This window comes from Macaca mulatta, chromosome 11 (genome assembly GCF_049350105.2).
Source record: "Macaca mulatta isolate MMU2019108-1 chromosome 11, T2T-MMU8v2.0, whole genome shotgun sequence".
Taxonomy (NCBI): Eukaryota; Metazoa; Chordata; class Mammalia; order Primates; family Cercopithecidae; genus Macaca; species Macaca mulatta.
The window spans coordinates 76,711,235-76,734,827 of NC_133416.1; the positions used below are offsets into that span (position 1 = coordinate 76,711,235).

The 23,593-nt window shown below is 40.4% G+C and overlaps 1 protein-coding gene across 1 annotated transcript; it reads left to right on the forward strand.

Annotated features, from left to right (window-relative positions):
- Positions 1-2,978: 2,978 nt before the first annotated feature.
- On the forward strand, positions 2,979-18,827 carry CCT2 (chaperonin containing TCP1 subunit 2). The gene is given in 16 exon segments (NM_001261311.1): positions 2,979-3,048; positions 3,761-3,835; positions 4,244-4,309; positions 5,008-5,119; positions 5,428-5,504; positions 5,642-5,754; positions 6,535-6,737; positions 9,088-9,188; positions 10,011-10,138; positions 10,541-10,644; positions 14,209-14,328; positions 14,692-14,820; positions 15,019-15,122; positions 15,367-15,466; positions 17,135-17,276; positions 18,557-18,827. Coding segments are annotated over 16 exon segments (1,608 nt in total). The 5' UTR covers positions 2,979-3,045; the 3' UTR covers positions 18,588-18,827.
- Positions 18,828-23,593: the final 4,766 nt, after the last annotated feature.

The following is a 23,593-nucleotide window of genomic DNA, read 5'->3' on the forward strand; positions in this document are numbered from 1 at the left end:
GGCCAAGGTGGGCAGACTGCATGAACTCAGGAGTTCAAGACCAGCCTGAGAAACATGGCAAAACCCCATCTCCACCAAAAATACAAAAAATTAGCCGGTGTGGTGGCGCATGCCTGTATTCCCAGCTACTCGTGAGACAGGTGGGAGGATCGCTTGAAGCCAGGAGGCAGAGGCTGCGGTAAGTGGAGATCGCGCCACTGCACTCCAGCCTGGGTGACAGAGTAAGACCCTGTCTCAATTAAAAAAAAAAAAAAAAAAGTCAGGCGTGGTGGCTCATGCCTGTAATCTCAGCCAGCACTTTGGGAGGCTGAGGTGGGCAGATTGCTTGAGGTCAGAAGTTTGAGACCAGCCTGGCCAACATGGTTAAACCCTGTCTATACTAAAAATACAAAAATTAGCCAGCCGTGGTGGTGCATGCCCGTAGCCCCAGCTATTTGGGAGGCTGAGGCAGGAGAATTGCTTGAACCTGGGAGGCGGAGGTTGCAGTGAGCTGAGATCATGCCACTGCACTCCAGCCTGAGCGACAGAGTGAAACTCCGTCTCAAAAAAAAAAAAAAGTATAAACAGCTAAAAGAGACAGTTTTTGGTAAGCTAGCACATTGATCATGCTCTGAATGGCCTTCAATGAACTGATTTAAAGAGCCTGTGAAACCCACCCAAGGCTACAAAGCCAGCATGTAAAATGGCTGAAATTCAAACTCATATAGTCTGGGTCTAGAAGCTGAGTGTTTAGCCTCTGGGTGTAGAGGTGTCATCAAAGGAGGGGGAAGTAGGAAAGGAGGAAGGATCAAAAGATGCCATGGAGAAGGGACACATTTCCAAGGGTCCCATCATAGGGTCTCTTCCTGGCTGCCTCTAGCCTCAGTTCCACAAGGTAGCAGGGCCTGCCTCCTTCTCCCCATCCAAATGCCTCTGGCTACATTCAAAGCCCAGCAGAGAGCAGTCATTGGTTTCCCCATCACATACAGTCTCAGGCTTGCCTACCAGAGGACATAGTAAATATCTCCAGGTATGTAATTTTGCCCACAATAAAAACAACCTTTTTCAATATTGTGCAGGCATCTTAGTTTTTCATTGTGAATCTTCTCATTCCAGAATGCGATTTGGGATCGGCCTAGGAAAGTACATTTCCTGAAAGAAGACCAAGTTTTCCTACAAAGAACAGAAAATTCTTGGGAGATTTAAAAAAACAATTTGTTCAGCCTGAACTCCCCCTTTTCATGTCGGACCTGAGGAATACTGTAAACCAGGGTCAGCAAACTTTTTCTGTAAAGAATTAGATAATAAATGTTTTAGCATTCGTGTGCCCACACAACCTGTCGTGACTACTCAACTCTGCCACATAACTCTGCTCTTGTATTGTGACAGAGTAAACATGCATGGGTATGCCCATGGAGTCCAACGAAGCTTTACGGACACTGAAATATTAATTTCACAGAATTTTCATGTGTCAGGAAATTTTTTATTTCTTTCAACCACTTAAAAATGTAAAAACTATTCTTAGCTCTCAGGCCATACAAAAACAGTTGCCAGGCTGGGTTTGACTCCTCCCAGCTTGCCAACCCCTGGTGGAAATCAACCCACTTAGAGGAAATCCAAAGGGTAGAAACAACTAAAAATTGAAAATTCCTGTTAATGTTAGCAATGTCAAAAATCCAGGAGACCCCAGCTATTCAGGAGACTGAGGCAGGAAGATTGCTTGAGCCCAGGAGTTCCAGGCCAGCCTGGGCAACATGTGAGACCCCGTCTCTAAAACAAAACAAAACAGAAAAAGAAAAATCCAAGAGCTTGGTTTTTGTTTGTTTGTTTTTGAGACAGAGTCTCACTCTGTTGCCCAGGCTGGAGTGCAGTGGCGTAATCTCGGCTCACCGCAACCTCTGCCTCCTGGGTTCAAGCAATTCTCCTGCCTCAGCCTCCTGAGTAGTTGGGATTATGGGCATGCGCACACCACGCCCGGCTAATTTTTGTATTTTCAGTAGAGACGGGGTTTCACCTTGTTGGCCAGGCTGGTCTCCAACTCCTGACCTCAGGTGATCTGCCCGCCTCAGCCTCCCGAAGTGCTGGGATTACAGGCGTGAGCCACCACGCCCTGCCAAGGAGCTTGTTAAGTGATCAAAGGGAGAAAACAGGGTATCAGTAGATGACAGAAAAATTTTTTAGAGAACAAATTTTGCTTTAGACATCCGTCAACTTAAAGAAAGTAGAAAACTGTTTGTAATAAACTGAAATATTTGGGACTGATCTTGATGTCTGCCAAAACATGTAAGAGTGTCAAGATCAGTCCCAAATATTTCAGTTTATTATAAACAAAGACTAGTAAGTCGTCTCTACTATTGGAGAAAAAAAAAGACTGAAATGCAAAAATTCCTGAAAATGAGTAAATAGGGCAAAGATAAAATACTATATAAATGTCTCTGTCAGTTCACAAGACCTTAGCCTGGACAGTCAACGTCCAGTTAGAAATAACGTTTGAAAATTCAGTAAGAGAAAAGGAAGTCCTCTTCTGTAATACTCAGTAAATAATGTTTAAAATTAACATATCTGGGAATATGATAGTAAATAGCTCCCCCAAAAAACTGAAAAAGTTGAAAGCAGTTTTCCTGGAGACAGGAAGTGGTGAGGTAGGTAAATTATGGTTTCATTATTGGCACATAACACTTTGAACTGTGTACATGTGTGATTTTAACACAAATGTTTAAAGATTAAATTTAAGAAAATAAAGTGTGAGCAAGAACTCCATTGCTATGGCAACTCGTGCGGCAGCCGCCTCTTTGTTCTTGGGTTGTTCCTCTCTCAACCGCCCAATTCCTCCGTCCTCGAGCGGCGGCTACGCCCCCTCCAGTGTGAAAGGCTGCGTTTCCGGCCCGTGGGGCTCCAATCAAAATGGGACGCCTGCTAGCGGTAACGGCCAGCCGGAGGGACGCGAAGGCCGGGGCCCCGCCCCCGACAGTAGGGTGTGTGACGTCACTTCCGGCTTCCTTCTGTCTGCTGTCCCTGAGCACGAGCTGTGAGGGGATTCACTTGTGTGCGGAATTCCTCGGAACTATGGTGAGCCTGACCTCCCTGTCTCTTGCCCTGCCCCTGCTTCCCCGTGCTCTTGGCACCCCACTGCTTCCTCTGTCCTGCTGGGGTTGTAGGCTCCGTTTCTGGCTTTCCGGCCCGCCGCACATGGTGCGAGCCGTGGGGCGTGCGGCCTGTGCCAGGCCAGCCGGTGGAGCCCACCACGAAGGGGAGGAGTGGACCGCAAAGCCAGCGTCTCCTGCCCAGGCCTTTGCATAGTCCCGGGAGCCTAGGCCCGCGCCTCACCCCAAGCGAAGAAATTTCTAGTGTGGGACCCGCCCCGCCCTCCCTCTAGGGGCGGAGCCTGGAGCGGCGGGGCCCGAGCCACCCGAGGGTGGAAGATGGAGGCCGCGTTCCCTCGCCCGCATGGCAGGCGTCCCCTCGATGGCAAAAAACCCCTCCCTGCCTCATTCTTAGTTCCACATCGTCTTTTGTCTAGCCGTAGGTAACTGTCAGTCTCGCTGGTGTATAGTTTATACTCCTGGGGCCTTGTAAATCCGAAAAGCCATGTCGCTCTCCTACAAGTCCCTCTCTCCCACTTAAATGCCTTCTCCGATGATGGAAGCTTCATTTGTTTGAAAACATTATTGTAAATGAGTTTTCTCTTAGATATCCACTTGTAAGACAAGTGGAAGGCACCTCAGTGTATGTGTTAGAGTATTGGTACTTAAACGAAATGCCTCTTGGTTTTCTTTTTTAGGCGTCCCTTTCCCTTGCACCTGTTAACATCTTCAAGGCAGGAGCTGATGAAGAGAGAGCAGAGACAGCTCGCCTGGTAAGCCTTGTTCTAACTTTTGTTTTAAAGATAAAACTGGAGGCCAGGTGCGGTGGCTCACTCCTGTAATCCCAGTACTTTGGGAGGCCGAGTTAGGCGGATGAACTGAGGTCAGGAGTTCGAGACCAGCCTGGCCAACATGGCGAAACCCCGTTTCTACTAAAAATACAAAAATTAGTCGGGCGTGGTGACGGGCGCCTGTAATCCCAGCTACTTGGGAGCCTCAGGTAGGAAGATCGCTTGAACCCAGGAGGCGGAGGTTGCGGTGGGCTGAGATCGCACCATTGCACTCCAGCCTGGGGGACAGAGCGAGACTCTGCCTCAAAAAAAAAAAAAAGTAAATAAAGATAAAACTGTACTTGAAGACGGTAAAGTTGATTCTGATAATCTCCTTGGTTTTTACTCCAGACTTCTTTTATTGGTGCCATCGCCATTGGAGACTTGGTAAAGAGCACCTTGGGACCCAAAGGCATGGTAAGAAAAATAGAAAAGTTTTATGTTTTAATATTGTTTTAGAGCCCTTAGTGGAAATATAATTAATAACAAACATTTTAAAATGCTTTTTAATCTTTAGAACGTTTAATTATAAAAGACAAGTATGTTCTTAGTAAAAATCAGAGTCCCCAGAATCACCATCCCCAATCCTATGCCCCTCCTCAGTGACAAGTAGTGTTATAATTTGCATGTACTACTTCTAATTTTCTGTTTATGTAGAATTATGTGTACTTTATTATGTATTTTATACTCATGTAATATATACTGTTTTATAAAACATAGATACTATTTATCAATACTGTTTTGTAGCTTGGTCTTTTAAATTCCTTTCAGTGTAAGTAGATAATACTGCCTCCTCTTTAACTGTCAAATATTATCCTGTACCTTAATTATTTTATAATTTAATTATGGCTGTACTGATAGTTTCTTTCCATTGTTTTTGCAGTTAACAGTGTTGAAACAAAAACTAGTGTCTCCCTGTGCTTCTGATGTTTCTAGGGGTAGATACCACGGTTTGGTTAACATGGTGTATGTATTGAAAACATTTGATGAATGGATACCACAAAATAGCCATCCAGGGTGTTGATAACACTAGCACTGTATGAGAATACTGATTGAACCATGCATTCTTCAAGATGTACTTATATCTTAACTTGAACCAATTATGTTCCCTTTAGGACAAAATTCTTCTAAGCAGCGGACGAGATGCCTCTCTTATGGTAACCAATGATGGTGCCACTATTCTGAAAAACATTGGTGTTGACAATCCAGCAGCTAAAGTTTTAGTTGGTAAGTCTGAATATACTTTTTCACCAACCTAATAATACTATTGGTTAACATTTTTGAAATAACTTTATAAATAGGCTGTGTTGACCAATTGTACTGTCAATTGATATCCACTGGGTTTTAATTATCATTGTTAAAATACAAGCTTCAGGAGTGCCATATATTGGTGGTAAACTGTTGCATTTCAGACCTCAAAGTTCCAAAGAATTTTTTGTATGAGGAACCTTGATAAGTTTAGATTGGTAGTGAATATTTTTGGAGAATTTAGTAAGCAAAGAAGCAATTTTGAGTTAACTAATTTCTTTTTCTAGATATGTCAAGGGTTCAAGATGATGAAGTTGGTGATGGCACTACCTCTGTTACCGTTTTAGCAGCAGAATTATTAAGGGTAAGAGCAACTGAGCAACTCTGTTTTTCCTACTGTTTTTGAGTATCAGAGGTAATCAAGTCCTTACTTCCTCCATCTTTACTGTTGAGTGCTTAATAATTTTCTATTTATAACTTTTATTTTATAACTATTAATAGGAAGCAGAATCTTTAATTGCAAAAAAGATTCATCCACAGACCATCATAGCGGGTTGGAGAGAAGCCACAAAGGCTGCAAGAGAGGCACTGTTGAGTTCTGCAGTCGATCATGGGTTGGTACACCAAAGTTCTACTATTCTAAACATTTAGTGTTCTTTCATAACATGCTTAATGCAGGTAGAAAAATTGTTTTCCTTGAAACCAGTCCCTGGTGCCAAAAAGGTTGGGGACCACTGTTTTAAGGCATTTTTACTAATTTTCCCATTTGCAACTGTATAATATTACTTGTTTTTCACATTCTTTTTATTTATTTATTTATTTTGAGACGGAGTCTCGCTCTTAGAGTTTACCAGGATGGAGTGCAGTGGTGTGATCTCGGCTGACTGCGACCTCTGCCTCCTGGATTCAAGCGATTCTCTTGCCTCAGCTTCCCAAGTAGCTGGGACTAAAGGCATGTGCCACCATACCCAGCTAATTTTGTATTTTTAGTGTAGATGGAGTTTCACCATGTTGGTCAGGCTGTTCTTGAGCTGACCTCAAGTGATCCACCCTCCTCAGTCTCCCAAAGTGCTAGGATTACAGGCCACCCTCCTCAGTCTCCCAAAGTGCTAGGATTAGAGGCATGAGCCACTGTGCCTGGCCATTTCTCATATTCTTGCCAATATTAGATTTTTGCTTGCTTGTGTGCTGTACCCCACCCCCCACTTTTTGTTTTGGCATTTTGCCAGTTTGGTGGGGAAAATAATTTGTGTTTCTTGATTACTGCTGAGGTTTAATTCTTTTCTTATAGCTTACAAACTTGACCAGTTAGGGTAAAATTATCTATTGACATGAATATCTAGATAAATTTTGAAAAGTAAGGTTAATATGTGTATTTGGTTGGTTTTATTTAGTTCCGATGAAGTAAAATTCCGTCAAGATTTAATGAATATTGCGGGCACAACATTATCCTCAAAACTTCTTACTCATCACAAAGACCACTTTACAAAGTTAGCTGTAGAAGCAGTTCTCAGACTGAAAGGCTCTGGCAACCTCGAGGCAATTCATATTATCAAGAAGCTAGGAGGAAGTTTGGCAGATTCTTATTTAGATGAAGGTATGTATGAATGTCAGATACAAGAAGCTTTGATTAGATGCTGAGGGCTGAATACTGAGTGAATTCTGTTTTGGGACCAGTGACACTTTACAAAGCCAGTGAACTTGAATTTAAGGACATACCATATGTGCAACCATTTTTGTCATTTCATTGAGTGTACTCCTCTTCCCACACTATTCCGGCATTGTTGATGATCTCTAGAGTTTACTTAACTACCATGAAGTTATTTGCAGTCTCTGATAAAGAGGAAATGTAGTTTTCTTTTGCTAGAAATCATTTATTCTCAAATGGTACTTTTACCAGGATTATATGTGTATTCTCCAGGAAGGGTCTGGGTCAGTCATATCATTGTGTTAGCTGGTTGTCGAGGATGTACAGTTGACCATTGAACAACATGGGTTTGAACTATGTAGATTCACTTAACGCAGGTTTTTTCAATAAATATAGTCAGCCCTTTGTGTCCGTGGTTTGTGCATGTGCAACCGAATGTGGATGGAAAATGCAGTATTTGCAGGATTTGAAACCCGTTTATATAGCAGGCCAACTTTTCAAATCTACTGGTTCCAGTCAGCCTGGAACTTAAGTATGTGTGGATTTTGGTGTGTGTGGGCATCTTGGAACCAGTATCCCTTGTATACTGGGGGATGACTAGTTTTTTTAGAAAAGAATTTAAAAAAAATTAACTAGTAATTATGTATGTTTATAGGGCAAGAGGATCTAGTTCTTAAAGAGTGATAAATGAGACATAACAAGTACTGTTTTCTTAGTAGTACATTTTTGTTTATAGAGTGAAGTTTTCCAGATCATCTTCACATTGAATTTACTTCACAAAATGACCTGTCAAAAAGTATAGGCATTCTCGTACAGAGAAGGAAAAAAAAGAATTAGATGGTGTTTTATAACTTCTGCTTTTACCAGTGGTTTGGAGTCCTGGTTTTGGTGTATGTTATAGGTCTTGATTTGTTTTCAGAGAATGTCATGATTCTGAAAATACTCTTAGTTAAGTTTATATACAAGAGCTGTGTAGCATTTCTTTTTTTTTTTTTTTTGAGACGGAGTCTGGCTGTGTCACCCAGGCTGGAGTGCAGCAGCATGATGTCACCTCACTGCAACCTCTGCCTCCTCAGTTCAAGCGATTCTCCTGCCTCAGCCTCCCAAGTAGCTGGGATTAGAGGCGTGTGCCACCATGCCTGGCTAATTTTTTTTGTATTTTTAGTAGAGACTGATTATTGCCGTGTTGGCCAGGCTGGTCTGGAACTCCTGACCTAAGGTGATCCACCTGCCTCAGCCTCCCAAAGAGTTGGGATTACAGGCCTGAGCCACCATGCCTGGCTGCTGTGTAGCATTTCTAATAGGAGCATTACAACAAGAATAGTAGCACAAGCAGCACCATTCTTGAATGTCTGCTGTGTACTAGGAATTGTAATAGGAACTTTAGTCATTTAGTCATCATGACCTGGTGAGTGAGGATTAAGTTCACTTGAATAGAGTAGAAAACCCAAGATAAAGGTGGCTTCGTAAGAGAAAAGTTTCTAACATAACCAAAAAAGGCCTGGAGGGGTAGGAGGTACTGGGTTTGTATGATGATTCCAAAGCAGCAGGACTAGGCTGGTAACTAGCACCTCTGCCACTGGTTACATTCCTGTTTTACAAATTAGCATCTCTGGTTGGATAATTTGTCCAAGGTTATATAGCCAGCAGCAGGGGCATGATTGGGGTCAGGTTTATCTGACTCCATTGTCCATGGTTTTTCATTTTTACCACCAGCCTCAATACCTGAATCTTCAGTTTTTCTCTTGTGGTGGTGATTTCAAGCTAATAAAAGTGGACTTAACCTGTTGTCTTTATTTTGCAACCCATACAAATGTGGGTGTAGTATATATGTGAAACAAAAGTTTCAAAATACTGTTTAATTTTACTGTCTGTACTGTGTTCCCATATTTCCTGTTTCATATATTATTTTTTAAGTAACCCATTAAATGAATTTTGTAATAACTCTTCTAGTGGGATGCTTTATACCAGGAGTGTCCAAGGAAGAGAATACAGTCATGGGTTCCTAGTTTCTGTTTCTGGTTGGGCCAGTAAAGCCCCTTCCTCATCCCTCTTTTCTTATCACTAGAGACAGAAGCTAAAATCCATGGCTTTCAGGCGCTAAAAGCCTAAAACAAAGCAAAACAACAACAGAATAAGGTGGGTTGGACAAGCTTGCTTTTATACCTTCTAAGAGCTTGGTAAATTGGACTTAAATAGCTTCTTTGAAATAGTGATATGATAAAGCAGACAGCTTTATAAGATTTACTAAGGCTGCTTTGAAGTATTAAATATGATACTGTTCTTATATTTATTGTAGGCTTTCTGTTGGATAAAAAAATTGGAGTAAATCAACCAAAACGAATTGAAAATGCTAAAATTCTTATTGCAAATACTGGTATGGATACAGACAAAATAAAGGTATGTAACTGTACTTTTTAAAAATTCAAATTGCTGGCCAGGCGGAGTGGCTCACTCCTGTAATCCTAGCAGTTTGGGAGGCTGAGGCGGTGGATCATCTGAGGTCGGAAGTTTGAGACCAGCCTGACCAACATGGAGAAACCCTGTCTCTACTAAAAAAAAAATACAAAATACAAAATTAGCTGGGCTTGGTGGCGCATGTCTGTAATCCCAGCTACTTGGGAGGCTGAGGCAGGAGAATCGCTTGAACCCAGGAGATCGTGCCACCGCACTCGAGCCTGGGCAACAAGAGTGAAACTCTGTCTCTAAAGTCTCAAAAAAAAAAAAAAAAAAAAAAAATTGCTGGCTTCTATAAACTCAGGAATCAATTGCACTAAAAAGCTTGGGATAGGTGTCTATTGTATATATACACATGTATATACTTTTTGATATATACATTGGTAAAAATGTTGAGATATGCTATGGGACTCTTTAAAAAGAGTAATGAGGACTGGCATGGTGGTTCACGCCTGTAATCCCAGCACTTTAGGAGGCCCGGCAGGCGGATCACAAGGTCAGGAGTTCGAGGCCAACCTGTCCAGTATGAGATGGTGAAACCCCATGCTACTAAAAATACAAAAATTAGCTGGGCGTGGTGGCGTGCACCTGTAATCCCAACCACTTGGAAGGCTGAGGCAGGAGAATCACTTGAACCCGGGGGGTGGAGGTTGCAGTGAGCCGAGATTGCCCCACTGCACTCCAGCCTGAGCAACAGAGCGAGACTCAATCTCAAAAAAAAAAGTAATGAAACTGATGCTCTCTTTATGCTTTTCTTTGTCTTAGATATTTGGTTCCCGGGTAAGAGTTGATTCTACAGCAAAGGTTGCAGAAATAGAACATGCGGAAAAGGAAAAAATGAAGGAGAAAGTTGAACGTATTCTTAAGCATGGAATAAATTGCTTTATTAACAGGTCTGTGCTTGTAAGAAAGGATTTTTTTCTATGAAAGTTTAAGGAATACTTTATATTTACTTATGTTGAATTAATGATTTGTTAGGAACTGCCTTACATAACTTCACCTAAATTATGGATTTTCATAATTTGTAAACTGTGATTTATGCACACTTACAGTGGCCAGAATTATGGGATTGATTTATACAGTTACTATAATAAAGAACACCTGTTTTCAATGCTAGTAGTGGATGCATTAGTACTGTAATTGATAAATTCTAATTATACAGGTAAGAAATGCAATCTTGTTCTAATTTGCATTTCTTTTACTTGTGTGGTAAAAATGTTTACTTGTTTTTTAGTCTAATGTAGTTTATCTTGTAATAGTTTTGAGCATAATGTTTTCATATATTTTATTTACAGGCAATTAATTTATAATTATCCTGAACAGCTCTTTGGTGCTGCTGGTGTCATGGCTATTGAGCATGCAGATTTTGCAGGTGTGGAACGCCTAGCTCTTGTCACAGGTATGGAGAAAAGGTATTGTTTTTTTAACAAACACAATAGTCACTCTTGGATTTATTATTTGTTACTATATGCAATTCATTGTTAAGAAATCAAAGGAAGGAGTCCCTTTAAAGAGTTTAGAATTTCAACAGTTATTCTGAAATCTATACTCTTGGATATCTTTAATTTAGATATGCAGATACATTACATTTACTATACCAAATTATATACCACGTTTGCTGTAGGTATAGATTTCTTTCATTGTGTCACTGTTTTAAGGGTAGATTTTTGGCTGGGTGCAGTGGCTCGTGCCTGTAATCCCAGCACTTTTGGGAGGCCGAGGCAGCCAGATCGCTTGAGTTCAGGAATTTCAGACCAACCTGGGCAACATGGCGAAACCCCATCCCTACAAAAAAAAAAAAAAAATTGGCCAGGTGTGGTGGCGAGCGCCTGTGATCCTAACCACTTGGTAGGCTGAGGGATGAGACTGTCTTGAGCCTGGGAGGCAGAGGCTGCAATCATGGCGATCGTGCCACTGCACTCCAGCCTTGGCGACAGAGTGAGACCCTGTCTCAACAACAGCAAAAAAAAGATAGATGTATTTTTTCTCACAAACCTGTAAGACCATTGTTAAAATCTGAACAAACTAGAGCTTTAAAAAGTCTTAAGTCTATTTATATTTATCTAGTTTGTTCATTTGTTTTTATTGCCAAGTAAGTAGCTGAATGCTTTGTGTCCTTTGTAGTAGTACAGTTATAATAGGTAACCTTTATTGAACACTTACTGTATGCTGAAGAGTGAGTCGAGTACTGAAACATTACTTTTATTAATTTTTTTAAGTTTCTGAAAGTAATAAAGGTTAGCATAAGTAAAACAGTCAACATTGTATAATGGAAATTAGTATACCTCAATACCCTTTAAAAGAAGTATGAGTGATATAATTCCAGTTGAGTCAAATAGAAACTGTGTTTGTAAATCAGACATGTCTGTCTATATCAAAATGACATAAGAGTTCAGGCTGGTTGCAGTGGCTCATTCTTGTAATCCCAGTGCTTTGAGAGGCCAAGGCAGGAAGATTGCTTGAAGCCAGGAGTTCAAGACCAGCCTGGGCAATATAGTAAGACTGTCTCTACAAAAAATTAGCCAGGCATGGTGGCACATGCCTGTAGTCGTCTACTTGGGAGGTTGAGGCAGGAGATCTCTTCAGCCCAGGAGTTCATGGCTGCAGTGAGCTATGATCACATCACTGCACTCCATCCTAAGTGACAGAGCAAGACCCTGTCTTTAAATTAAAAAAAAAAAAAAAAAAAAAATGTAGCTTGTCTGCTCTTTATTGTGGTAACTAATGGTTTAAAAATTTTTGCTTATTAAATGTTTATAGATTTAGGGGTATAAGTATAGTTTTGTTAATGGTTGTCATAGTAAACTCTAAGCCCTAGAAAACTAAGTTTAACAGATTTTTCTAGATTTTAGGTCCTTGAAAATGAATGAATAGGTTGGAAAGTGGGTTTGGAAATGGGAATTAAGGAGAACTGGAGACATGGGTTATGAGTTGTGAAGTCAGTAGGGCTGCCACATGGTTTGAAACTGCCATGATTATTAGAAGAAATTATAGTGTACTAACCTTTGGAGAGTGGACTTGGTCTCATCCCAGAATGATCTCTTAAGACATTTTTTAAAATCATTTGAGAAGCATAGTCTTCCTCTAACCAAGAGACATTTTCTTCTAATTACTTGAAGTGGGTTTACCTGCTTTAAAGTTCTTTAGGAGCCGCTGCATACTTGATGCTTTAAGGCGACAAATAAACAAAATTTAAGATGCTCATGTTTGTGTAATTCATTCTTTAGTTCCACAAAATAAAGATGTAAGAGGCCGGGTACGATGGCTCACGCCTGTAATCCCAGCACTTTGGGAGGCCTAAGTGGGCGGATCACAAGGTCTGGAGTTTGAGACCAGCCTGGCCAATATGGTGAAACCCTGTCTCTACTAAAAATACAAAAATTAGCCAGGCGTGGTGGTGGGCACCTGTAGTCCCAGCTACTTGGGAGGCTGAGGCAGGAAAATCACTTGGACCCAGGAAATGGAGGTTGCAGTGAGCTGAGATTGGCGCCACTGCACTCCAGCCTGGGTGACAGAGCGAGACTCCATCTCAAAAAAAAAAGATGTGAGAAGTAAATGGTAATAATATATTGATGGGATAAACGTATCGTAAGGTCTTGACATGAAATTGCTGTATATACCCAGAAGAATGTTTATTTAAAGTACACCAACTATACGTCTATGAAGTTGACCACATGGTGGCTCCCATCCTTAAAAGCTCAGTAGTTGTCAAAGGTGTTTGATAACATTGGTTCTTGCAGGTGTCATTAAATGTCTTGAGCTGGGCATGGTGGCATGTGCCAGTAGTTTCATCCATTCAAGAGACTGAGGCAGAAAGATTGCTTATGCCCAGGAGGTTGGGGCTGTAGTGTGCTATGATGGTGCCTGGTGAACAGTCATTGCACTCCAGTCTAGGCAACATAGCAAGACACTGTCTTTTTAAAAAGAAAGAAACAAAGCCTTACATGTAGAAGGATGAAGTGAAAAGTTTCATAAGCCAAGTTAGTGTTATTTTTGGATATGACATCTGAAATATCTGTTGTGTCTCACATCTAGAACACAAAGCAGTCTCAGAATTTTCTCAGCCAGAAGTAAAAAGAACTTTATACAAATTATGAGTATAAATTAGTAGTTTAGAAGACCAGAGTCTTTATGAATTTATTGTAAAATAAATAATAGGGCATGACAGATTTATCAGTAAGGAATAGGAAGAGAAGGGTTGATTGATAATATATGCAGTTCACATTATGAAAAGAGTAGTCAGCTAGAGAAAAGAATTTTGAAATGGAAACCTGACTTGCTTAGTTAGGAAATAGGGAATGAAGTGACTGACCTGTTCAGTTTACAGCATGGAAGATGGAGGGAAAATAGGAATAGAAATGAGACATAAGGACTAAAATTAATTTGTTCTTATTAAATTTGGTCTGGGAAATTCGTAGTATGCATTTCTTTTTTTTAGGCCTTAGGACATTTCATTTGTGATAGAGATACCAGGTGATTATTAAGCGGTTCATGAAGTGTATAGTGGTTGACATACAGGACAAATATTTTCATGTCTTGTGCTGGGAATTACAGATTGGATTCAGAAGAGAATCTGAATTTCAGTTCAAAAGTAACTGCTTTAAGACTCACTTTAACCTTTGGGAGGTAGTATTGTATAGTGTGTGCTTATAGATCTGAAGCCAGACTGCTTGGGTTTGAACCCCAGCTTTTTATGTTCATCCTAGTTGGGTAACTTTGGATAGGAAAGTAAACCTCTTGGCCTCATTTTTATCGTGTGTAAAATGGATAATAATGGAGCCTATCCAAGAGGATTGTTTTAAAGATTAGTCAATATGAAGTATTTAAAGAGTGCCTGGTATATAATAAGCAATCAATCTTTAAAATGTTAAACACATCACCTATCATTATCCATTACTGCTTATTAGAAAACAGGAATTTTAAGCCTGCCGTGCATTTAGCTAATAAATGTTTATGTTTATAGGTGGTGAAATTGCCTCTACCTTTGATCACCCAGAACTGGTGAAGCTTGGAAGTTGCAAACTTATCGAGGAAGTCATGATTGGAGAAGACAAACTCATTCACTTTTCTGGGGTTGCCCTTGGTGAGTGATTATGTAGATCCTGGTTAAGGTGTCTAAATTCTTGCTAGGCTCTGTTGAAGTAAAGGCTATTGTAATTACTAGAATAGTGTATCTTACAAGTCTTAACTCTTCAGAAGCATGATACATATTTTGTTTCAGTCTCTTGAGGTCAATCTTGTATTACTGTGTCTTTGTGAAAAGTGCATGTTCAACATAGTTTTTTTCCTTGATAACTTAGAACCATTATGAACCTTGATTGTTGGAGAATGTATAATACAGGAAGACAGATCAGCTTTCAGAACCCAGTAATATAACCAACACCTGTATAAATAATAGAAGGCAAACTTTTTGTCCCTAAGTGGTCACTGTGACTTTTAATTTTAGGTGAGGCTTGTACCATTGTTTTGCGTGGTGCCACTCAACAAATTTTAGATGAAGCAGAAAGATCTTTGCATGACGCTCTTTGTGTTCTTGCGCAAACTGTAAAGGACTCTAGAACAGTTTATGGAGGAGGTAAGCATTTAGAAAATGTTGAATATTTTTATTTCTTGAAGTACAATATAAGTCATAAGTGGTTTTAATGGTTCTTATAGAAACTTTATATTGCCTTTGCACTAAATTTTAAAATGCTTGGCATATCTTAAAGTCAGTAATTCAGTATCTTGGAGACAACTAAGTTTTACAATATTTTGTTGGAAATTTAATCTATAGGCTGTTCTGAGATGTTGATGGCTCATGCTGTGACACAGCTTGCCAATAGAACACCAGGCAAAGAAGCTGTTGCAATGGAGTCTTACGCTAAAGCACTGAGAATGGTAAGTTAATCAGAATGAGAGATCTGAACTTAAGTTTTGTGGTTATTGATAGTTTTAAAATGAGTAGAAAATAAACTGGTTAATACTGCTTTTAAATTTAATTCTGGAGTTTCTCTTCTTCGTGAGCAGTAATTGAAGCAGATATTACATTGTTTCTAAATGCATAATTTTAAAAAGCTATCCTAGTTAGGAGTAAATCAGTGGTTCTTAGAGTGAGTAGTTACTTGTTTTCTTCATTTCATAGTTGCCAACCATCATAGCTGACAATGCAGGCTATGACAGTGCAGACCTGGTGGCCCAGCTCAGGGCTGCTCACAGTGAAGGCAATACCACTGCTGGACTGGGTAAGCAATCAAGGGGAACTTTGTGGCCGTTGTTAAAAGTAACTCTTTTCACCGGCCCTTTTTTCTTTTGGAGCATAAAGAGTTAACGATAACCAACCATATAAAAGACTCTTCTGCTTTGTCCTCGTAACCATTATATGTGCTGGGAAAATGTGTGTGACTTTATATGCTCAGCATTTCCCAAACTTTGTTATTCCATAAGACATATAAAACTGATTAGAAGATTTGTAACTATTTGGTATATAATGACTATAGGATTTAAATATAAACAATACTTACACTCTGGAAAATAACATAAACTATTATGTTGCTTATACAATCAGTATTAACTCCTAATTTCATAGTAAACTTACTGCGAGATAATCTTGAGTACAGATCACAGATCTCCAGTCCATAGATAAGAGTGGCCAATGAGGCAGATTTAATTCGTATTGAAAAACTTTCTGACAAGCTGTGCTGGACATTATAGAGTAGTCTTAAGAAGATAGATAATCCTGTCATTGAACAAGAGGGAGCACCGGTTAATCTGTGAGAAAGTGAAGCAGGATTCTCACAAGAAGAGAAGTTGTGTAGATGACTTCTGAATTTTCTTCCATTTGTTTTTCTTTTTTTTTTTTTTTTGAGACAGAGTCTCGCTCTGTCTCCCAGGCCGGAGTTCAGTGGCCGGATCTCGGCTCACTGCAGGCTCCGCCTCCCAGGTTTACACCATTCTCCTGCCTCAGCCTCCCAAGTAGCTGGGACTACAGGCGCCCGCCACCTCGCCCGGCTAGTTTTTTTGTATTTTTTAGTAGAGACGGGATTTCACCGTGTTAGCCAGGATGGTCTCAATCTCCTGACCCCGTGATCCGCCCGTCTCGGCCTCACAAAGTGCTGGGATTACAGGCTTGAGCCACCGTGCCTGGCCCCCATTTGTTTTTCATTATTTGACATTGTTGTCTTCTAATTAATAGGGTGACCAGTAGTTGACATCATTATTATTATTATTATTGTTACTGAGACAGTGGTCTTGCTGTTCCCCAGGCTGGAGTGCAGTGGCACCATTATAATTCACTGTGGCCTTGAACCCCTGGCTCAAGCAGTTCTCCTTCCTCAGCCTTCCAAGTAGTTAGGGCACATGCCACAATGCCTGACTAAATTATTTTTATTTTCTTAAGAGATAGGGGCGATCTCACTATGTTGTTCAGGCTGGCCTCAAGCAATCCTCCTGCCTCAGCCTCCCAAAGTGTTAGGATTATAGGTGTGAGCCACTGAGCCTGGCCCCTTTTATTTTATTTGTTTATTTTTTGAGATAGAGTTTTGCTCATGTTGCCCAGGCTGGAGTGCAATGGCATGATCTCAGCTCACTGCCACCTCCACCTCCCAGGTTCAAGTGATTCTCCTGCCTCAGCCTCCTGAGTAGCTGGGATTACAGGTGCCCACCACCATGCTCGGCTAATTTTTATATTTTTAGTAGAGACGGGATTTTACCATGTTTGCCAGGCCAGTCTCCAGCTTCTGATCACAGGTGATCTAAAGGCTTTCTTTGAGCTCATTTGTAGGCATATCCACCTACTGAGTAAAGTAGTTGGTGTCCTAATTTTATTAATAACAGGATTAATTTTTATTGTAAATCATTAGAGATGTTTTGATAGTTAAAACTACTTTTTAGTAAACATTTTTTCTTTTTAGATATGAGGGAAGGCACCATTGGCGATATGGCTATCCTGGGTATAACAGAAAGTTTTCAAGTGAAGCGACAGGTTCTTCTGAGTGCAGCTGAAGCAGCAGAGGTGATTCTGCGTGTGGACAACATCATCAAAGCAGCACCCAGGTACCCTAACACTCTTCTCAGAAAAAATTAACAGCAAAACAAAAAAATTAGGGAGCTGTGTTCATTTTATAATTAGAGTTAATGGAAAGCAGAGACAGTTTTGCCTGGATAAAAGTATTTTGTAAGTTATTTAAAATATCACAACTCTTAACACTTAAGCCAGAAAAACTTAAGAGGATGGGCAGCTGAGGTAGCTCTTAGGATTGAAAAGGCACAGAAAGAGCCATGCTTGGAAAGGTCAAGTACTGAGGACAATAGATGCTGTGATGCTTTCTATTGTCTTTAAACAGAATTATAGCAAAAGGAAACTGAGTTCTGTAACTAAAGTGTTCTGATTAGGGGCAATGTCATATAGCCACACCTACTCCCAGAAATCTTCACAATAAGTCAATGCCCTCAGCCACAATTGAAATACACTTAAAAAATGTGTGATACCTTGTTTGGTCTGATACTGTTTTAGAGATTAGGTATCTTTTATTAGCAAATTCTGAGTAATTTGCAGTAAAGAAACTTAATTTTGTTTAACCCAGCCTTCCAAACTTACCAGACCATGGGCTTCTTTTTCATGTTCCTTATTAATCTCCAGAGGACTTGTTTTTCAGATCAGTGCCCTGTGACAGCTGCTTCATAACTCTTTTGACAGTGGTTAGCATCCTAGTCCCTCCATAAGCTACTAAGGTTGAAAAGTTTATCTCTTTATATGACCCCTGTATAATGCTGTACTCTTTGATCTATTCTTAAGCTTCTTCAGCTTCTCTTAACTGTTGTGTTTGCCTCTAAAAGCAGTGTTTCTCAAGCTTTAGATCCTTGAACAAGCATTAAGTAAAAATTTACTAGTACCCTTATCCCATCTTTCCAAAAGATTGTTCTATGCCCCCTTATTGTATGGTCACCAAAGAATAAAAGATGAGAATAAAAGGTGCTGCTTCTTGGTGGGGGTGTCTGCAGAGTCCCAAAGCAGAACAGTCTTGATGTGCTAGGGCATCACACGGAGAGGGGCTGAGTGGCTAGCTCAGTCTCGCCTAAAGCCAGCAGTCCCATTGCTGTATAACCCATTAGTCCATGACATAACCTGGTCACCTCTTAAAAGCCCAACTTCCAATACTGCCACATTGGGAATTCAGTTTCAATGTGAGTTGTATAGGGGACACACATGCAAACCATTGCAGAGCTATAACAGTTTTAGTACAGGATTCTAGTTGTGTTTGTATTTAGTATAGTACTTCGGATAAAATCATGCTCTTCATTTTTCACTGTTGACTTTTTTCTTACTTTCATAGGAAACGTGTCCCTGATCACCACCCCTGTTAAGCATTCCCACGTGCCGTTGATCTTTGGACCAGTTTCTAGCAAAGTTGTGTTTGAAAGGTAGTCTCTTAAAGAAGACTGTGGAATCTGTTTATTGGTGCCCATTTTGTATCCTTAAGTTTGGCTATTTAGCTGACCTTCTCTTTAACATAGGTCTAATTTATTTGCCTTGTCATTTTCCATACAAATCAGTTGATTTAAAAGTTCATTTCTCATACTGTGCATTAAAATAAACATTTGAACAATTACTTGGTTCTTATGTCTTATATGTGTGTATTCTGTTTGAACTCTACTTAATGAAAATTAATGATTATTTTAAATATGGCATTTTCCAGCTTAATGATTGGCCATCTACATTTTTGAAATAATTATCTTGATTAATATAAGCCCAAGTTAAGTGTGATAAACACACCATATATTAATCTTTTGGTTTTGTTGCTGGGCCATAAGAACCCTCAATTATGGCCAGGCGTGGTGGCTCATGCCTGTAATCCTAATATTGGGAGGCCCCGACAGGTGGATCACTTGAGGTCAGGAGTTCAAGACCAGCCTGGGCAACATGGTGAAACCCCATCTCTACTAAAAATACAAAAATTAGCTGGGCATGGTGGTGGGCGCCTGTAATGCCAGTTGCTTGGGAGGCTGAGGCAGGAGAATCACTTGAGCCTGGGGGACAGAGGTTGCAGTGAGCCAAGATCGCACCACTGCACTCCAGCCTGCGTGATAGACTCCCATCTCAAAAAAAAAAAAAAAAAGTGTAAATTTTACTACCCGTTTAATTTTGTTTAGTGAAAATGCCATAAACTAGTACTCATTTAATTTTGTGTAGTCTAAATGCTGTCTCTTGCATTGGAAAAAATTACAATGCTTTCTGTGATGTGATTTTTTTTTTTTTTTTCCTGTTTTTTGAGACGGAGTGTCCCTCTGTCCCCCAGACTGGAGTGCAGTGTGGCGCGATCTCGGCTCACTGCAACCTCCACCTCTTAGTTTCAAATGATTCTCCTGCCTCAGCCTTTCGAGTAGGTGGGATTACATAGTAGTCTGCCACCATGCCTGGCTAATTTTTGTAATTTTAGTAGAGACGGGGTTTTGCTATGTTGGCCAGGCTGGTCTCTATGTTACATGATATTTTTATGCTTGAAAAAGTCATATTAAATGTTGCAAGATGATGTGCTCTAAGTACTTTTTGTTTTTTTGCTTTTTTTTTTTTTTTTTTTTTTTTGAGACAGGATCTCATTCTGTCCCCCAGGCTAGAGTGCAGTTGTGTGATCAAGGCTCATACGGCCCCTATCTCCTGGGCTCAAGCGATTCTTTCACCCAAGTAGCTGGGACTATCATGCCTGGCTGATGTGTGTTTTGTTTTTTTTTTTTTTTTTTTTTTTTACTTGTAGAGACAGACTTTGCTGTGCTGCCCAGGCTGGTTTTACAGCACCTCTTTCCAATGCTTTGTAAGGTAATTTCTCTAAAAAGAGTATGGTTAGACTTAAGTATTGGTACTGATTGGGTTTTTTTTTTTTATATATATATATATAAAGGGTTTTTGTTTTGGGTAAGTGGATAAGAGAATGAGAATGGGTGTAAGTATGGACTGAGTTCGCTGGTTTAAAAGGCAGCTCTAGATTTGGAGGCTGTTACTGCATCAGTATGTAGCAGAATAGACAAGAAGTAAGAGCCCAACAGGTTGAGTTTTTATTGGACAGCTGTGCTAACATGGAGGGACCTTCCCATAAAGGAGCAAAGGATTTCTAAAGAAACACTGATAGACCAAACATGTTTTTGTTTCAGGGTCAGGGGAAAAGTTGAGACATCTGAGAATTTGTCTCAATATTTTAATATTTGTAGATGAGATTAAAACTAGAAAAATGTGACATTATCAGAATTACACTGATTGAATAGCAATACCATCTGCTGTGTGATTTTTTTTAAGTGCTTTATCACACATTAGTTGTGATCCTCACAACTGACGTAGGTGGAGCAGGAGAGCATATGAGAGAACCCACAAAGGATGTGGTGGGACAGGTGAGTTTATCCTGAGGGACCAGATGGCATGGAGTTACACATATTTTCTTAGGTACTTAGGCATATTTTCTCCAAAGACCTTAAAACAGATTGGCCAATGAAGAAGTTTAGAAAAGTAAGAATATGGAAACTACTATATTCAAAAATATAGCCATACCTTGCCTTCATATATTCTGAAGCCCTTACTGATTGTTGTCTTTAGAAAAATCTCAAGTTCACAAATAATCTTTTCAGTTTCAGAGGTAAGTATGACCTAGACCTAACTCCTGTTAACGGTTTTTTTTTTTTTTTTCTTGAAATGGAGTCATGCTCTGTCGCCTAGGCTGGAGTGCAGTGGTGTGATCTTGGCTTACTGCAAGCTCCGCCTCCTGGGTTCACACCATTATCCTGCCTCAGCCTCCCGAGTAGCTGGGACTACAGGCACCCACCACCACACCCGCCTATTTTTTTTTGTATTTTTAGTAGAAACGGGGTTTCACTGTGTTAGCCAGGATGGTCTCGATCTCCTGACCTTGTGATCTATCCGCCTCGGCCTCCCAAAGTACTGGGATTACAGGCCTGGGCCACCACGCCTGGCCTGTTAACAGTTTTAGGATGGAGGTTTTACTATTTTAGATTTGGGGTACATGTGCTGCTTGGTCACAAGTGTATTATGTGTGATGATGGGGGTTGGGCTTCTAGCATATCCATCACCCATATATTGGACACCGGACCCAATAGGTAACTTCAGCCCTCATGCCTATCTTACCCTCCATGCTTTGGAGTCCCCAGAGTCCATTTCCTCCATATTTAAGTCCATGTGTTGCTTTTGTTTAGTTCCCACTTAAAAATGAGAACATGTGATATTTTATTTTCTGTTTCTGTGTTCACTTAGGATAATGGCCTCCAGCTCCATCTGTGTTGCTGCAGAGGACATGTGTTTTTCTTTTTTATGGCTGTGTTGTATTCCATTGGTGTATATGTACTACATTCTTAAAAGTCCAGTCACCTTTTGGTGGCTTGTGGTTGGCTTTGTGATTTTGCTACTGTAAATAGTGCTGCAACTGCAGGTGTCTTTGATAAAATGATTTCTTTTCCTTTGGATAGATACACAGAAGTGGAATTGCTCGGTCAAATGGTAGTTGTAACTTTATTTCTTTGAGATACCTCCATACTGTTTTCCATAAAGGTGGAGCTAATTTACATTCCCACCAACAGTGTATGAGTGACGGAAGGAGTTTCTTTTAACTCAGAAATAGCAAGCATGGAAGTAGTGAGTTTTTGTTTTCACAAGACTTGTGACCTGAAAGTAGAAATTTGGAATGGGTCTAAGTGCTTAGGAGCTTAAAATCTATCCTAGTTAACCTTCAGTTTTTCTCTGAGGAAGGATAATTTGGGTTTGATGTTTTACACTCATCAACCCCAAATCCAGTCTTCCCCTGCTAGCTGCCTTGCTCACAGCTCCCTGTGGATTGGTTTTCTATTGCTTTAACTGAGGATGCACTGGCAGGAGATAGGGAGACAGAATCTATTCTCTTCCTGCCTTTGCTCTTTGTCTCTGGAGGTAACTGCATCCCTGCAAGACCTGCTACTATATCTTTGTTAGGCAGCACCTCTACCATGGCTCTTAGCTCTTAATGGATTTGGGAAATGGTGTTTTGTTTTGTTTTGTTTTGTTTTGTTTTGAGAAGGAGTCTTGCTCTGTCGCCCAGGTTGGAGTGCAGTGGCAGGATCTTGGCTCACTGCAAGCTCCGCCTCCTGAGTTCACGCCATTCTCCTGCCTCAGCTTCCTGAGTAGCTGGGAGGGACTACAGGCGCCCGCCACCTCGCCTGGCTAGTTTTTTGTATTTTTTAGTACAGACGGGGTTTCACCATGTTCGCCAGGATGGTCTGGATCTGACCTCGTGGCCCACCTCCCCTCGGCCTCCCAAAGTTCTGGAGTTACAGGTGTGAGTCACTGGGCCCGGCTGAAACGTTTTTTTACCCTGTTCGGTCTTACAGGTGATGACAGCTGCTGCTATTGTGTCTGGGTTGCTATTGTTTTTTTCCCCCACTTCACCCTGTCTTCACTAAAGTCTCTCCATGTAATCACATGGGGTGAATGCAGTTTCTTGCCAGGGCTCCGAATAATAGAAGTCAACAAAATACTCTGTACAAAACCCTTTATAAAAGTCTGCCATGTGCTGTATTAGCATATTAGGTCAATAGAAGATATAAAGAGAACCTTTTTAAAAATCAAAATTACTATAGAACTTTTCAGATTCTCAATATGAAGACTAAAGGTAACCCTGATTTCATTTATGATTTTAAAATTGTGAGCAGTATATAATAGCACTTTTCAAAGGAGTATTGAAAAGATGACATGAATTAACTTAACCTGAGGAAAGTACCTGGCCCGGCCTCTAGCAGCGCTCCACGTGTCAGCCTTTCCTCCTGTCCCGTGGGCTGGGTACTGACAAAATCTCCCATCTTCAAGAAGTGTGGTGGAACTGTACAAGGCACTGATGATTCAATGATAAGACCTGCTTAGTGTTTGCCAGAAGTGGACAGTCCATAAGGAAAGAAAGGCATGCATATCTTGTTGTTTTCAAATAGTAGTAGTATCCTTTCTATGGTACTGAGATGACAAATAGTGTGCTTAAAAACAAACAAAAAACGAGCAAAAGGCAGAGTAAAAGTATCTAACAGGACCCATGTCTTCAGTCACATGCTTCCTGCCCCTTAAACAGATTTAATGCCAATAAATAGTCCCGTGTTTTCAAGTACTTTGGTGATTAAGTTAATTCTAGAATAATAGATAAGGATCAAAGTATATTCATTTAGAAATTTGCAAATGCATCTTTGGTAATCATGTCTGTGTGTTTTCCTATTTTGGTAAGCCAGGAACATTTGACCAAATTGTGGTTATATCTCTTATATTCAGGACTTTAGATATTATGGTTGAAAATTTTCTGAAGGGAAAATAGCTTTGTTGTTCTATTGCCACTTTTTTTTTTCTCCTGCAAATCATG